At 37.0% G+C, this 16331-nt stretch overlaps 1 protein-coding gene across 3 annotated transcripts in view; it reads left to right on the top strand.

Annotated features, from left to right (window-relative positions):
- The window catches only part of GSK3B (glycogen synthase kinase 3 beta), a 260978-nt gene that overhangs the window by 215015 nt on the left and 29632 nt on the right, over positions 1-16331 (top strand). For 2 of the 3 annotated variants that reach the window (XM_025375802.1, XM_025375801.1), the window contains exon 9: positions 3010-3196. In XM_025375802.1, the coding sequence (XP_025231587.1) occupies positions 3010-3196 (187 nt within the window). Of the gene's footprint in view, positions 1-346; positions 386-3009; positions 3197-16331 lie in introns of all 3 variants that reach the window. The other variant, XM_025375800.1, reaches the window with a different exon arrangement.

Genomic DNA, 16331 nt, shown 5'->3' with positions numbered 1-16331 from the left:
CTTCTAGATTTCATTTTGATTTTAACTTTTTTTGGTTTTGTATTTTTTTAATAAACGCACTGGCATTGGAACATAATAAACTAAAATTAAAATGTTTCTTTACTGTGCCTCACCATTGCACAATCAAAAAAAATTTTTTTGCATACACTGTGGTGAAATAATTTTTAAAACTTGGACTTGCTACTGTGAAGACTGATGTTTAAAGTTTATAACTGTATAAACATTTTCTATGTCCCCCCCACACCATGGATTTCTTATAACATTGGATATATTTTTCCTTGCTGGACTATTCTCTTTTGGATTGACTTCCCCTGTTTGGATTATTTCACTGCATTATCATCTTTAGGATTCGTCAGGAACAGGACATTTCACCTCAGGAGTGCGGGTATGTACTTAATTTTTTTTTTTCCCAAAATTTCAGGGCAGGTCTATAAAACTTGGGGGAAATCTTTTTTGAGAGGCTAAACAATTATTCATTCTTGAAATGTAATAGTAAACGATGTAAGTAGCTGTGATTTCTGTTTTTATTCACTGTATGGCATAGGTTTCGTTTATAGTATATTTAGATTGTCAGTGTCTTGGGTGATTCATTGACATCTAGGCTGAAGTTTAGGAATTGTGGGATTTTAAGATTATTATTTCTATTACAAGAATAAATATTGATGAAGATCCATGAAACCAAAGGTCTGAGTGTTAAGCAATTTCATTGAGTAAGGAAAGAAGTGACAGCGGAAGCTTCTTTAATTAAAAGACAAATTTCAGTTCTTGGTGGTTTCCTTTTCTTTAGAAGCAAAAATAATTCAGATGAGCTAGTTTCTAGTTTGCCCTGTAATTTTTAGAAGTTACATGCTAACTCACCCTGTATTATGGTCAGAAATCTGAACTGTGGGAGATACTGGGTTTTGACCCTACATAGTTTTCCACTTAACCTTTATTCACAGAGTACTGAACCAAGGCTTTTCTCATCAAGAATCTCTCAAGGGTTTAAAATAACAGTGTATACGTTTTGTAAAGGCAGGTTAAATCTTGATTTTAAAGTAGGCTCTTGGCATGTATTATTTTCTTTATTGTTTTTAACTCTTGAATTTCGTGAGTTACGATTCTCTGACAAATATACGCTAATAAATGTCTTAGTACCAATATGGATGATCACTTGTAGCCAGTAAAACACCAAAAGAGATGGGTGACTTAAAAAAAATAGCAGAAACAAGCTTGTAATACTGGTTTATTAACAGCTTTAACACAAAATCTTTGAAAATATAACACGAAATTTTTTTATTTAAAATAACTCAGTGCCCAGCCATCCTACATTTGAATGTTAGCAGGAGATACTTATTTCTACTTTTGGTGCTACTTTTAATTCCACTTATGTGCTGCCATATTGGTGCAAAAACATTTTGGATTAGCTGGCAAAATAAATCCTTATACTATCAAACAGAAGCAAACTTGCCTTCAGGGATAAAATATGCCAATGGTGTTTAATATTTTTACAAAAATTTTCTGAGTTTTCCCACTGATTATTTTCTTTTTACATTCTGTATATGTTTATAGACCTTGGGAGCAAGAGAGGGGACCAATAACAGTAGAAGAGCTGAACCTTTCAAATTTGACAGTAACTCTAAGGTTTCCTTGACTGAGGCAAATCAGAGTATTCAAAAGAATAGATGAGGCAGGTTTTGACCTTACAAAAAGGTTTCTTTTTAACATAACCAAGAAATTGACTGAGGCCTTTCTTTATGTTCTGAAATAATTTCCTAAGAGCCTGCTTTACCTAATTTCTCAATTTTCATGGAAAATGTCTTTTTCAATAATAAACTAAAAACAAGTACAATCCTCTTTTCACTGTAGACAGTACTCATAAATAGTCTCTGGAAAGTCTAATGAGCTCTGTAGCTGTAACTAGTTCTAACCATCAGCATAAGTGAACAACCAGATGTTATATGAGCCATTCTTACTAGGAAACCTTAGCCTCCCAGGCTGCTCCATGCCCTGTCACAATCTGCATGGACTTTTCTCACTTGTGGGTCTGTTTGCCTCCATTTATAAGTGTCTACTTCTCTGTCCACCTCTGGTTGTATGTTCTTCCTGTCGAGGGATATATGTTTCATTTTTCTTTAGTTCCAAAGGCTTCTCGTCTGTTTATTTCTGTTCCTTACCTTTTTATTTTTATTCTGTAGGTGGCCATAATTTAGAATGAAGCATATTTTTATAGTTTTTGATGATTAGTTTTATTTAAGACACAAATTAGTAGAAAGCGATCTATTCCTTTAAGTAGATCAATTTAATTGAATTTTTCTTCAATATTGCCTTCAGCTCACTTTTTCTGTGTCTTAATCATTCTTAATGGATAATACATTTTTTTTTCTCCTTGATTAAAACCCTGGAATATTCATTCAAGTGGGGGAAATCTGGCCATATTCATGGTAACACCTACTTGAGGGAAAAAATATATAGGACATTTAATCAAATTCAAGGTATTCAAGAATTTCTTCAAATAATGGTAGGCTCTGTTTATTGGAAATAATACCAAATCAGTAGCATTTATAGACCTAGAGTAAATAGCTCTTCTTTCTTTTCTTTTTGATTGCCAAATTTTTGAACAGTACTGCCCATCATTAACAATTGTTCTGCTAAAAAACAATGCAAAAGAGGCAATCTTTTATTTACTGCCATAGCAGTGAAAACTTTAAAATTTAAGAAATAATTTTCTAGTTGTACTTGCCTCCAGAACTCAGCCTTTCCCGTGTGCCTGTCATATTTTGTATGCATGTCTGATTGTTGTTACTTTATGATTAGCATATATAGATTTTTCTCCGAACATTTCTCATATAATTTTTAATTAGCAATTCACCCCTGTGAATCATATGCATTTAACTTTTTCCATTCTAGAAGGTCCTTTCCCAAATGCAACCATGTTTCTGTGCATGGTGGTAATTAAGTCATTGCTCACAGGGTATTTACTTAGTTTCTTAAAACATTAATTATTCTTTCCCTTTTTTTGTACTGCAGGTCTTCCGACCCCGAACTCCACCAGAGGCAATTGCACTGTGTAGCCGTCTGCTGGAGTATACACCAACTGCCCGACTAACACCACTGGAAGCTTGTGCACATTCATTTTTTGATGAATTACGGGACCCAAATGTCAAACTACCAAATGGGCGAGACACACCTGCACTCTTCAACTTCACCACTCAAGGTAAATCCAAACACTTTGCTCTTCACCAGTTCTAGGAAAGCTACACACTGGGTGTGAAATGACATTCTATTAATTAAAATCTGTGGGAGACAAAAATGGACATATTAAGTACTTAGGTAGGCGAAAAGAGCATCCTTTCTAACTTAATGGTCACTACTTATATGATTTTGAAGAAAAGAGTAGCACATAAAAGTTTTCCAATAGGCATAGCTTCTTTAATTTTTAGCAGAATATAATGTTGGCACAGGAGAAGTTACAGAGAGTTCAGTGAGTGAAGTTTATCACTAATTGGAGTGATGTACAATTTAACCTTTAGGTTTGGATCTGAAACTTAAAATAGTAGCATTTCTTGCTTCCCTAGAGTTTGTGTCAAGTTTTTTTAAACCTGGAATGAATTGGCTATATTTGTATAAATTCAATTGTCTTCCAAACAGGAAGAAAACTGGAGCCCTATAAACCCTTTCTAAGAACTTAAACAAACAATAGAGACAAGGAAATTTCCATCCCCTCTGAGATTTGGCACCATTGCTGCTGCAGAGAAAATACTGAAAGGAAAACTAACTTTGTGCATTGTGGTTTCTGGAAGACCTTGGGATAGTCACTATTTCTTCACTATTTCTGTGTTCAGTTTTCTTTTCTCCTTGATTAAGACCTAAGTGATTCATTCATTCAGTCACACTACCTCTGATGATGTGACTTTCTTCTTACACTGAGCATAAAAAATGTACAATTCATTACAAAAAAAACCACAGTTGATGTATTGATTAGTAAGCATACTCAGGCTAGAAAACAGAAAAGGGAGATGTTGAGCTTTCTGTGACAAAGAAATCTATTTCCTTTATTCATAAATATCATATCTTTCTTTAAAAAAAAAAAATGAAGACCCTTTTATTTTGGTATTTTAAAATATTATGTTTGCCCAGCACATTAGATATAAATATGATGTGGGTCTTGAACATTTATGTTTTTGAGGGTTTGGAGAATGCATTTATATTTGGATGTAATGTGTATAGATACAGTGTGTGGTCTCTGTGGTTATCAGAGTGTTTATGTGATTCTGAGTATCAGTGAAAAAGTGGACCCTGTAAACACAGTCATGTATTCCTTAGTGATGCAGATATGTTCTGAGAAATGTGTCATTCAGCAATTTTCGTCCTTGTGCAGACGTCACAGAGTGTGCTTATGCGTACTTATTATTGAAAGTGCTAAGCCGGGCGCGGTGGCTCAAGCCTGTAATCCCAGCACTTTGGGAGGCTGAGACGGGCGGATCACAAGGTCAGGAGATCGAGACCATCCTGGCTAACACGGTGAAACCCCGTCTCTACTAAAAAATACAAAAAACTAGCCGGGCGAGGTGGCGGGCGCCTGTGGTCCCAGCTACTCCGGAGGCTGAGGCAGGAGAATGGCGTAAACCCGGGAGGTGGAGCTTGCAGTGAGCTGAGATCCGGCCACTGCACTCCAGCCTGGGCGACAGAGCCAGACTCAGTCTCAAAAAAAAAAAGAAAGTGCTGTCATTTTGAGATATGGCCCCTTTTAAAAAAGTGTTAAAATGCTCTGTCTTAGCACCCATTCTGAAACTGAGCTGTAATCACAAAGTAGTACTTTCTCACGGTCTTTGTAAATCACTATTGTTACTGTTTTTGAACAGTGTTTCTATGTAAGATGTCCAGGGGAGAGGTTTTTTTTGTTGTTGTTATTGTTTTTGTTTTTTGTTTTTTTTGTTTGTTTTGTTTTGAGACGGAGTCTCACTCTGTCACTCAGGCTGGAGTGCAGTGGCATGATATTGGCTCACTGCAACCTCCACCTCAAACAATTCTTGTGCCTCAGCCTCCTTAGTAGCTGGGATTACAGGCACCTGCCACCATGCCTGGCTAATTTTTGTATTTTCAGTAGAGACGGGGTTTCACCATGTTGGCCAGGCTGGTTTTAAACTCCTGACCTCAGGTGATCTGCCTGCCTTGGCCTCCCAGAATGCTAGGATTACAGGTGTGAGCCACCGTGCCTAGCCTTGATGCCATTGTATTTGATATGATACTCTGTATTCTAATTTTGGAGCAGTGTTTCCAAATGGTGATCTTGTTTTCTGAGGCAGCTGTAACTGTGTACAGATGCAACTTTAAAGCACATGCTAGTTAGTAGTAATTAATGGATGACCAGAATAAAACTGGGTAATCCAAGAGGTTGAAGAAGGAGAATCAATCTTCCAGTTGGTTGTATAGCTAAAGGAAATCTAGAGATAGAAACATTGTGGGGGGTCTGGTTGAAGGGTGAGGGATATTAGTGAGGTTCTTCTAAAGGCAGCATAAAGCCCTCCTCCATCCTCATAACAAATTGTCAGTGACATCTGCAGCACTACTTCCCCCAAATAAAATAAAGATCTACATATAGTAGGTGCTCAATGAATGTATGAGTGCCATGTACCACTTTAAATAAACATAATATTCATTAATTCATACAACCAGTATTTTTTGGGCATTTCTAATATTCCCTCTGGTTGTCATTACTATTGTTTTAATTTCTAAAGTAAACCTGCTATATATACGGAACTATAAAGATTAAACACTTGAGTAAAATATAGTGTTTTATTAAGGTAAAGCTTACAATAAAGCTAACTGCAATTTGATGTTTGTTACTGTACCATGGAGTAATTAGCCATAAACAGTAATTAGCATTACTTTCATATAATCACAATATTTCCATATTCAGATAGAGGAAGGAGAGAGATGAACAGATATGAGACGGACAACTTTGAGATCTTTCTGATTGCCTAAACCCATAACTCAGAAGAACATCAGACCTCTCTCATTTTTCCAGCACTGAAGCTTCAGTGTTCCAGGACCCCACGACTGACAATATTATCTGCTTTCAGATGTTGGAAATTGGAATAAACCTTTGGCACACCCCCTTCTTTCCATTTCTTCCTGTCATTAGAATTTCAAATTCAGCCATAGCTGAATCAGACCTTAGGAAGCAGATAGAATCAGGAAAGCCCAGTAAGGATCAGTATTTTCTTATTAACTAATTTGTTGCCTATTCCAAGGCTGGAATATATTAGGAAATCAATTGTTTTGTATGTTTAAAGGTGAGTCTTCCCCAAACTCTGTCACACACATCCCCAATCTCAGTTTTTTACCTAATTTGTATGAAATTTTACCAATTGAAGTTATTTAGTAAATATTGTCCTCCTAAGAGTATAGGGTAGGATGGAGGTGGTAAAGATATTATCCGTTTACTTTAGTATGAGCTAATGTGAACATTCTATTCCTCTACCACTTGGCAGGATTATGTGAGAGAATGGTAGCTTTGTGGGGAGATAAGTAAGAGTGGCAGCATGTTGGCTAGGCCAGAAGAAGCAGTGATTTAATAACTCTGGGGAACTGTTAATTGAGATTTGAAATGGGATATTTGGGGCAGCCGTTGAGCAATATGCAGACTCAGACAGACTGAATATTTTGAGGCGGGGAGTAAGAGTATCTGGACATGAAAAAAGCAGGTGATGAGATAGAAAAGGTGTTCCAGAAAGCAAGTAAATAAAAGAACAGTAAAAGGGAGACTAAGGTATAAAAAACAAAGGAAAATAAGGAAAGCGTTAGAAAATATTTTTTGAAAGAGTATAAGAATGTGTTACAGAATAGGAATTGATGAAAACATGGAATTGAAAATGAGTAGGCGATGGGCAGCAAAAGCAAGTGTTCTAGAATCCTAGTTCATCAAAGATTTATATTTCTTTCATTTGAAAGCAGTAGGCTACTTATTTATAAAATCTATTGTAATTAATTATGATAACTAGCAGATTCCATATTTGTAACAATGGTTTTTAAACTTATTTTCCCATTATACAATAGCGATAGACATAAATAGGGTCAGCTCATCTATTTATCTGCCCATGTCCTAGCCCTTTTATTCTAAGTTGCCTTATCCTCAGACACATCTGAAGTGAATATAGTATTTCAACTACCTGAGATTAATTAAAGTAGAGACATGCATTGTTTTATTGGGCTTCAATGCATTTCACAGGTAATGCTTTTTTTTTTTTTTAAACAAATAAAAGATTCGTGTCAACTCTGTGTTGATTGAGCCTGTTTTTCCAACAACCTATGCTTATTTTGTGTGTCTGTGCCACATTTGGTAATTCTTGCAATATTTAGAGCTTTTTCATTGTTATTACATCCATTATGGTGGTCTGTGATCGTAATTTTTTTGATGTTACTATTGTGATTGTTTTGGAAGTTTGTATTGAACTTAATTGATCAATGTGTGTGTTTCAGCTGCTCCACCCATCAGCCAATCCCCATCTCTCTCCCTCTCCTTGGATCTCCCTATTCCCTGAAGCACAACAATATTGAAATTAGGCTATTTAATAACCCTACAAGGGCCTCCAAGTGTTCAAGTGAAAGGCAGAGTCACACAGACTCTCACTTTAAATCAAAAGCTAGAATGATTAAGCTTAGTGAGGAAAGTATGTCAGCAGCTGAGATAGGTCAAAAGCCAGGCCCATTGTGTTAAACAGTTAGCCAAGTTGTGAATGCAAAGAAAAGTTGTCAAAGGAAATTTAAAGTGCTACTCCAGTGAACACACAAAGAAATAAATAGAGATCAAAACAGCCACAATATTTTCTTAAGGCAGAGCCTAATCAAAAGCAAGGCCCTAATGTTACTCAATTCTGTAAGGGCTGAGAGAGGTGAGGAAGCTACAGAGGAAAAGTTTGTAGCTAGCAGAGGTTGGTTCATGAGGCGTAAGGAAGGAAGCCATTTCCATACCATACAAGTGCAAGGTGAAGCAGCAAGTGCTGATATAGAAGCTGCAGCAAATTATCCAGAAGACTTCTAGTTAAGAGCATTGATTAACATAGCTACACTAGCCAACAGATATTCAGTGGAGACAGAACAGCCTTCTATTGGAAGAAGATGCCATCAACAATCTTCCTAGCTAGAGAGGAAAAGTCAGTGGCCTGGCTTCAAAGCTTCAAAGGATAGGTTAACTCACTTGTTGTGGGCTAATACAGCTGGTGATTTTAAGTGGAAGCCAGTGCTTCTTTACCATTCCAAAAATCCTAGGGCCCTTAAGAATTATGCTAAATCTACTCTGCTTGTGCTCTATAAATGGAACAAAAAAGCCTGCATGATAGCACATCTGTTTACAGCATGGTTTACTGAATATTTGAAGCCCACTGTTGAGACCTACTGCTCAGGAAAAAAAGATTCTTTCAAAATATTACTACTTAGTGACAATGTATCTAGTCATCCAAGAGCTCTGATGGAGATGTACAAGGAGATGAATGTTGTTTTTATGCCTACTGACACAGCATCCATTCTGCAGCCCATGGATCAAGGAATAATTTCTACTTTTATGTCCTGTTATTTAAGAAATGCATTTCATAAGGCTGTAACTGCCATTAGATAGTGATTCCTTTGATGGATCTGGGAAAAGTAAACTGAAAACCTTCTGGAAAGGATTCACCGTTCTAGATGTCATTAGGAATGTTTGTGATTTGTGAAAGAGGTCCAAATATCAATATTAACAGGATTTTAGAAGAAGTTAATCTCAAGTCTCATGGATAACTTTGAGGGGCTCAAGACTTCATTGGAGGAAGTCACTGCAGATGTGGTGGAAATAGTAAGAGAATTAGCATTAAAAGTGAAGCCTGAAAAGTGACTGATTTGCTGCAGTCTTTATGATAAAACATGAATGAATGAGGAGTTACTTCATATGGATGAGCAAAAAAAGTGGTTTCTTTAGAAGGAATCTCCTTCTGGTGAAGCTGCTATGTTGAAATGACCACAAAGGATTTAGAATATTCCATAATCTTAGTTGAAAACGGTGATAGGGTTTGAGAGGGTTGACTCCAATTTTGAAAGAAGTTCTACCAGGGTAAAATGCTATCAGCCTTAAATGCTACAGAGAAATCTTTTGTGAAAGGAAGAGTCAGTCAATATGACAAACTTCATGGTTGTTTTGTTTTGAGAAATTGCCACAGCCACCCTCACCTTCAGCAACCAACATCCTGGTCAGTCAGCAGCCATTGACATCAAGGTATAAGACCCTCCACCCACAAAAGATGACTTGCAGAAGGCTCAGGTGATCTTTAGGATTTTTTAGCTTAAAGTATTTTTAAATTAAGGTGTATATATATATATATATTTTTTTTTTTTTTTTTTAGATGTAATGCTTATTGCCCACTTAATAGACTATAATGTAGGGTAAACTCATCACTTATATGCAGTGGAAAACCAAAACATTTGCATGACTCACTTTATTGTAGTGGTCTAAAACCGAACCTGTAGTATCTCCGAGGTATTCCTATATCTTCCAAGGTTATTCTCAAATTACTATGAACTCTGAGGTGAGTATTAATGGTTTTTAGACTTACTATTTACAACAGCCATGATAAATTTACTTGGAATAGGAACTCTTGATGTATGTAGGACACATCAATAGAATTGATGTCAGAATTATTCTTCAGTACTTTCTAAGTAATCTAGAAGAGTAAAATATCTGTGTAATCAGTTATACTCTTCTGGGCAATGAAATGCTAGGTATAGTACTGGAGACACACCACAGGGAGAACTTGAGAAAATTTATGAGTGGACTAAAAGGGGGCAGGTAGGATTTAGTTCGGGTAACTACAGCAGTAATGACAAATAATGAGTGACTGTATTCAAGATTTTAGGCTCTAAATTATGTATTTTATATAAGAATTTTTATTGTTTTCCCTGAGATTATTTGGTCCACCCTGCTACTTTGGACATACTCTACTGGGGAAAATGTGGCATGGTACAGGAACAATCAATCAAAAACTAGTATCTTCAATGAAAGTTCTGTGTGTAGTTTGGACACATATACTTCCAGAAGACCAGAACACTGGTGGTATATGATATATAAACAAGACAATAAAGAAATGCAACATTGCAGGAGCAAAGAGTAAGTCAGACCTAAAGCCTAGTTCCCTGTAACTACATAGTTGTAGACCTTGGTCAACACACTATCCCTACCTGAGTTTCCCCATTTAAATAAGTGAGATCGTTGGATTTAAGGATATTCAAGGACATGTGCATCTTCAAAATTTTAATTATAAAAATGAATTGACTCCAGAAAGATAAAGAAAAAATGACGAAGCCAAACATGTAGACCACGATTGGATTAAGATACAAAATCATGACATAAATATAGAAAAATCTAGACTGGTTCCCCCAGAATCAAAATATTAGCAGTATTATTATTATTATTATTATTATTATTATTATACGTTAAGTTCTAGGGTACATGTGCACAACGTGTAGGTTTGTTACATATGTATACATGTACTATGTTGGTGTGCTGCACCCATTAACTCATCATTTACATTAGGTATTTCTCCTGCTATCCCTCCCCGCTCCCCCGACCCCACAACAGGCCCCAGTGTGTGATGTTCCTCACCCTGTGTCCAGGTGTTCTCATTGTTCAGTTCCCACCTGAGTGAGAACATGTGGTGTTTGGTTTTCTGTCCTTGCAATAGTTTGCTCAGAATGATAGTTTCCAGCTTCATCCATGTTCCTACAGAGGACATGAACTCATCCTTTCTTATGGCTGCATAGTATTCCATGGTGTATATGTGCCACATTGTCTTAATCCAGTCTATCATTGATGGACATTCGGGTTAGTTCCAAGTCTTTGCTATTGTAAATAGTGCCGCAATAAACATACGTGTGCATGTGTCTTTATAGCAGCATGATTTAAAATTCTTTGGGTATATACCCAGTAATGGGATGGCTGGGTCAAATGGTATTTCTAGTTCTAGATCCTTGAGGAATCGCCACACTGTCTTCCACAATGGTTGAACTAGTTTACAGTCCCACCAATAGTGTAAAAGTGTTCCTATTTCTCCACATCCTCTCCAGCACCTGTTGTTTCCTGACTTTTTAATGATCACCATTCTACCTGGTGTGAGATGGTATCTCATTGTGGTTTTGATTTACATTTCTCTGAAGGCAAGTGATGATGAGCATTTTTTCATGTTTCTGTTGGCTGCATAAATGTCTTCCTTATAACTACTGGGTACATAACGAAATGAAGGCAGAAATTGAAACCAATGAGAACAAAGACACAACATACCAGAATCTCTGGGACACATTTAAAGCAGTGTGTAGAGGGAAATTTATAGCACTAAATGCCCACAAGAGAAAGCGGGAAAGATCTAAAATTGACACCCTAACATCACAATTAAAAGAACTAGAGAAGCAAGAGCAAACACATTCAAAAGCTAGCAGAAGGCAAGAAATAACTAAGATCAGAGCAGAACTGAAGGAGATACAGATACAAAAAAACCCGTAAAAAAATCAATGAATCCAGGAGCTGGTTTTTTGAAAAGATGAAAACAAAATTGATAGACTGTTAGCAAGACTAATAAAGAAGAAAAAAGAGAATAATCAAATAGGTGCAATAAAAAAATGATACAAGGGGATATCACCACCGATCCCACAGAAATACAGACTACCATCGTAGAATACTATAAACACCTCTACGCAAATAAACTAGAAAATCTAGAAGAAATGGATAAATTCCAGTCCTTCCAAGACTAAACCAGTAAGAAGGTGAATCCCTGAATAGACCAATAACAGGCTGTGAAATTGAGGCAATAATTAATAGTCTACCAACCAAAAAAAGTCCAGGACCAGACAGATTCACAGCCGAATTGTGCCAGAGGTATAAAGAGGAGCTGGTACCATTCCCTCTGAAACTATTCCAATCAATAGAAAAAGAGGGAATCTTCCCTAACTCATGAGGTCAGCATCATCCTGATACCAAAACCTGGCAGAGACATGACCAAAAAGGAGAATTTTAGACCAATATCCCTGATGAACATCGACGCAAAAATCCTCAATGAAATACTGGCAAACCGAATCCAGCAGCACTTCAAAAAGCTTATCCACCATGATCAAGTGGGCTTCATATGCAAGGCTGGTTCAACATACGCAAATCAATAAACGTAATCTATCATATAAACAGAACCAAAGACAAAAATCACATGATTATCTCAGTAGATGCAGAAAAGGCCTTTGACAAAATTTAACAGCTCTTCGTACTAAAAACTCTCAATAAACTAGGTATTAATGGGACGTATCTCAAAATAATAAGAGCTATTTATGACAAACCCACAGCCAATATCATACCAAATGGGAAAAAACTGGAAGCATTGCCTTTGAAAACTGGCACAAGACAGAGATGCCCTCTCTCACCAGTCCTATTCAGCATAGTGTTGGAAGTTCTGGCCAGGGCAATCAGGCAGGAGAAAGAAAGAAAGGGTATTCAATTAGGAAAAGAGAAAGTCAAATTGTCCCTATTTGCAGATGACATGATTGTATATTGAGAAAACCCCATTGTCTCAGCCCAAAATCTCCTTAAGCTGATAAGCAATTTCAGCAGTCTCAGTATACAAAAATCAATGTGCAAAAATCAGAGGCATTCCTCTACACCAGTAACAGAGAGCCAAATCATGTGTGAATTCCCATTCACAATTGCTACAAAGAGAATAAAATACCTAGGAATACAACTTACAAGGGATGTGAAGGACCTCTTCAAGGAGAACTGCAAACCACTGCTCAGTGAAATACAAGAGGACACAAACAAATGGAAGAACATACCATGCTCATGGATAGGAAGAATCAATATTGTGAAAATGGCCATACTGCCCAAGGTAATTTATAGGTTCAGTGCCATCCCCATCAAGCTACCAATGACTTTCTTCACAGAATTGGAAAAAACTACTGTAAAGTTCATATGGAACCAAAAAGCACCCTGCATTGCGAAGACAATCCTAAGCCAAAAGAACAAAGTTGGAGGCATCACGCTACCTGACTTCAAACTATACTACAAGGCTACAGTAACCAAAACAGCATGGTACTGGTACCAAAACAGAGATATAGACCAATGGAACAGAACAGAGCCCTCAGAAATAATACCACATCTCTACAGCCATCTGATCTTTGACAAACCTGATAAAAACAAGAAATGGGGAAAGGATTCCCTATTTAATAAATGGTGCTGGGAAAACTGGATAGCCATAAGTAGAAAGCTGAAACTGGATCCCTTCCTTACGCCTTATACAAAAATTAATTCAAGATGGATTAGAGACTTAAATGTTAGACCTAAAACTATAAAAACCCTAGGAGAAAACCTAGGCAATACCATTCAGGACGTAGGCATGGGCAAAGACTTCATGACTAAAACACCAAAAGCAGTGGCAACAAAAGCCAAAATTGACAAATGGGATCTAATTAAACTAAAGAGCTTCTGCACAGCAGAAGAAACTATCATCAGAGTGAACAGGCAACATACAGAATAGGAGAAAATGTTTACAATCTACCCATCTGACAAAGGGCTAATATCCAGAATCTACAATGAACTTAAACAAATTTACAAGAAAAAATCAAACGACCCCATCAAAAAGTGGGCAAAGAGCAGTATTATTTTTAAATGCTCAATAAGTTTATTTTTAAAATTGGATTTGAGAAACTTGGTAATGCCTCATTTATTGCTTTTCATTAAGAATAGAGTTCTGGGACGGGTGCGGTGGCTTACGCCTCTAATCCCAGCAGTTTGGGAGACCAGAGTGAACAGATCACATGAGGTAAAGAGTTCGAGACCAGCCTGACCAACATGATAAAACCCCGCCTCTACTAAAAATATAAAAATTAGCCAGATATGGTGGTGGGTGCCTGTAATCCCAGCTACTCAGGAGGCTGAGGCAGGAGAATCGCGTGAACCCAGGAGGCAGAGGTTGCAGTGAACCAAGATGGCGCCGCTGCACTCCAGCCTGGGTGACAGAGTGAGACTGTCTTAAAACAAACAAACAAAAAAAAGAATAGAGTTCTGCCTGTAATCCCAGCACTTTGGGAGGCCGAGGCGGGCGGATCACAAGGTCGGGAGATCGGGACCACAGTGAAACCCCGTCTCTACTAAAAATACAAAAAATTAGCTGGGCGCGGTGGCAGGCGCCTGTAGTCCCAGCTACTTGGGAGGCTGAAGCAGGAGAATGGCAGGAACCCGGGAGGCGGAGCTTGCAGTGAGCCAAGATCGCGCCACTGCACTCCAGCCAGGGGGACAGAGTGAGACTCCGTCTCAAAAAAAAAAAAAAAAGAATAGAGTTCTGAATATAAGATTTTCAAGTAAATCACTAGAACTTTAAAAATATTAACACTTCGCTAGATAACTTCTAAAAACACCTGTACTATAGTGTAGTTCAATAAAAGCATTCAGACATTTTTTGGTGAGTAGTATAAATTGGAAAGTTCCCAGTCAAAGTCGTCATGGCTTTCAGCAAGTATCATATCATATAGTCCTCACATGAAACATCATCAGTATTACCAAAACAGTATGAGTAAGCCTTGTAATTTGCTTACTGTTTGTCTGATTTTCTAGTTAGTTTAGCATTAGGAACATGGTCAGGAATTTCCTGGGCACTTTGGAATTGTTACCAAGGAGAGAAGCAGTTATGATGTGGTTTATTTATTCATCTACAAGGAAATATATACAAGTAAGCAAGCACCATTAGAATTCAGAAATGTGTGAGATCAAGGGACATCATCCTAGCATTTGAATTATTGCCCAAAAAATACACAAATGTAATGGGGATACTCTATTATTAAGTCATTTAAACCTTTTTGTGAATAGAGAGAAATAGCACTTTTAATTATATGGACAACCACTGACATTTATTATATGTAATAAGAGGCCTGGTACACACATGAGGAGGTCAGACTTCTTGTAGAAAAAAAAGAATGTTTGCTTATTTTAGTGACTCCTTTTTGGAGATCTGCAGGGTGAGCTCCCTCAAAGCTAATAAAGGAGGAAGATTCCCTTTTATCTAATGACTGCTAGGTATTTTGTTACATCACTGTAAGAGGAGATCTACTCAGTAGAGGGGTTGATTTCTTCCCTTAGGTTCACACATTGATTGCTGCTCTCAAATTTGTCCTCAGCTTTCACACAGCAGTTTGTACTAGCACGTTACCACTACCACCTACCTGCCCCCTCAGAAAACTAGGAAAGTTCTTACCTGTCCCATTTTATCAATGAATTTGGGGGTCTTGTACTTGGAAGAATAGAAACTTACAAGGAAAATTTCAGGTTTTACCAACTAGATGTAGGTTTCACTTTTCCATTGGAAAAGATTGCTTTATTAGGCATATTTGAGTTTATTCAGTTTGTCTTTTCATGGGAATTTTTCTTCTGTGGTTTTCAGTATAAAACAATGCAGCAAAATTTAGTTAAATGGGTTTTATTAACTTTTTGGTTGATTCATACCTATTTTTAAACTCATTTTGCTTTGGTTTAAATTGTGCATTAAAATGTTTAATTATGGAACATGTAATGATTGATGCACCATCAAAACATTTGTAGTTTTCCCTAATAAACTGTGTGGCTTTTTGATGAATAGTTTTCATGACATCTTCAGTTGACTGAAGAAATTTTTATCACATTAATTTTTCTAAAGTTTTCTGGAATTTCTTGCCATTTTGTTTTAAACCATGTGTTTAAGGTAACACAGTCTATCTTTTATCCTTCCTATTTTTCATTTTTCTCTCAGTTTTCCAGAGCTGTCCCACTTCATTATGGACTTTTTTGTTCCCTTAATTACCCCCCTACTCTCAAGCTTAGCACACATGTCTAGTAAATAAATATTACCTTACATTTCAATTTCAATCTCTTCTACACTCCTCCTCTGCCTTCAAGAATACATATACTGTGTCTGATCCTGACAGGTGCTGTTGCTTTGCTGTTTCTATCCTCCAAAATGCCACCATTTTTTCTATTCTTTCACTGCAGTTTATATTCACCCTCACTGATTCCATTTCCTTATCATTCATTGCCATGGGTAGACAAGTGATTCGAAGTAGGTAGTAATGGTTGGGATTGAAAAATAAACCATTTTGAACCGGTTGAGATAGCCCTTAGAAGTGCCCATAGTCTGTCCTCATAAAAAGTGTGGACTTAGAGTGGCAAGAATAGGACTATAGCAAGAGTGCAAGGAGGCTTACGTTATAAGTAACAGTTAACAACTTCTTTGAAGTAGAGAAGACTGAACAGATGAAAGCAATGGATCTTAAAGAGTGTCTGTAATTAAGGAAAAGAAGAAGAACAATGGGGTGTAAAAGTT

The sequence above is a fragment of the Theropithecus gelada genome, chromosome 2 (assembly GCF_003255815.1).
Source record: "Theropithecus gelada isolate Dixy chromosome 2, Tgel_1.0, whole genome shotgun sequence".
NCBI lineage: Eukaryota > Metazoa > Chordata > Mammalia > Primates > Cercopithecidae > Theropithecus > Theropithecus gelada.
Note: the sequence above shows the minus strand (reverse complement) of the source record. Positions and strands in the feature narration are given on the sequence as shown.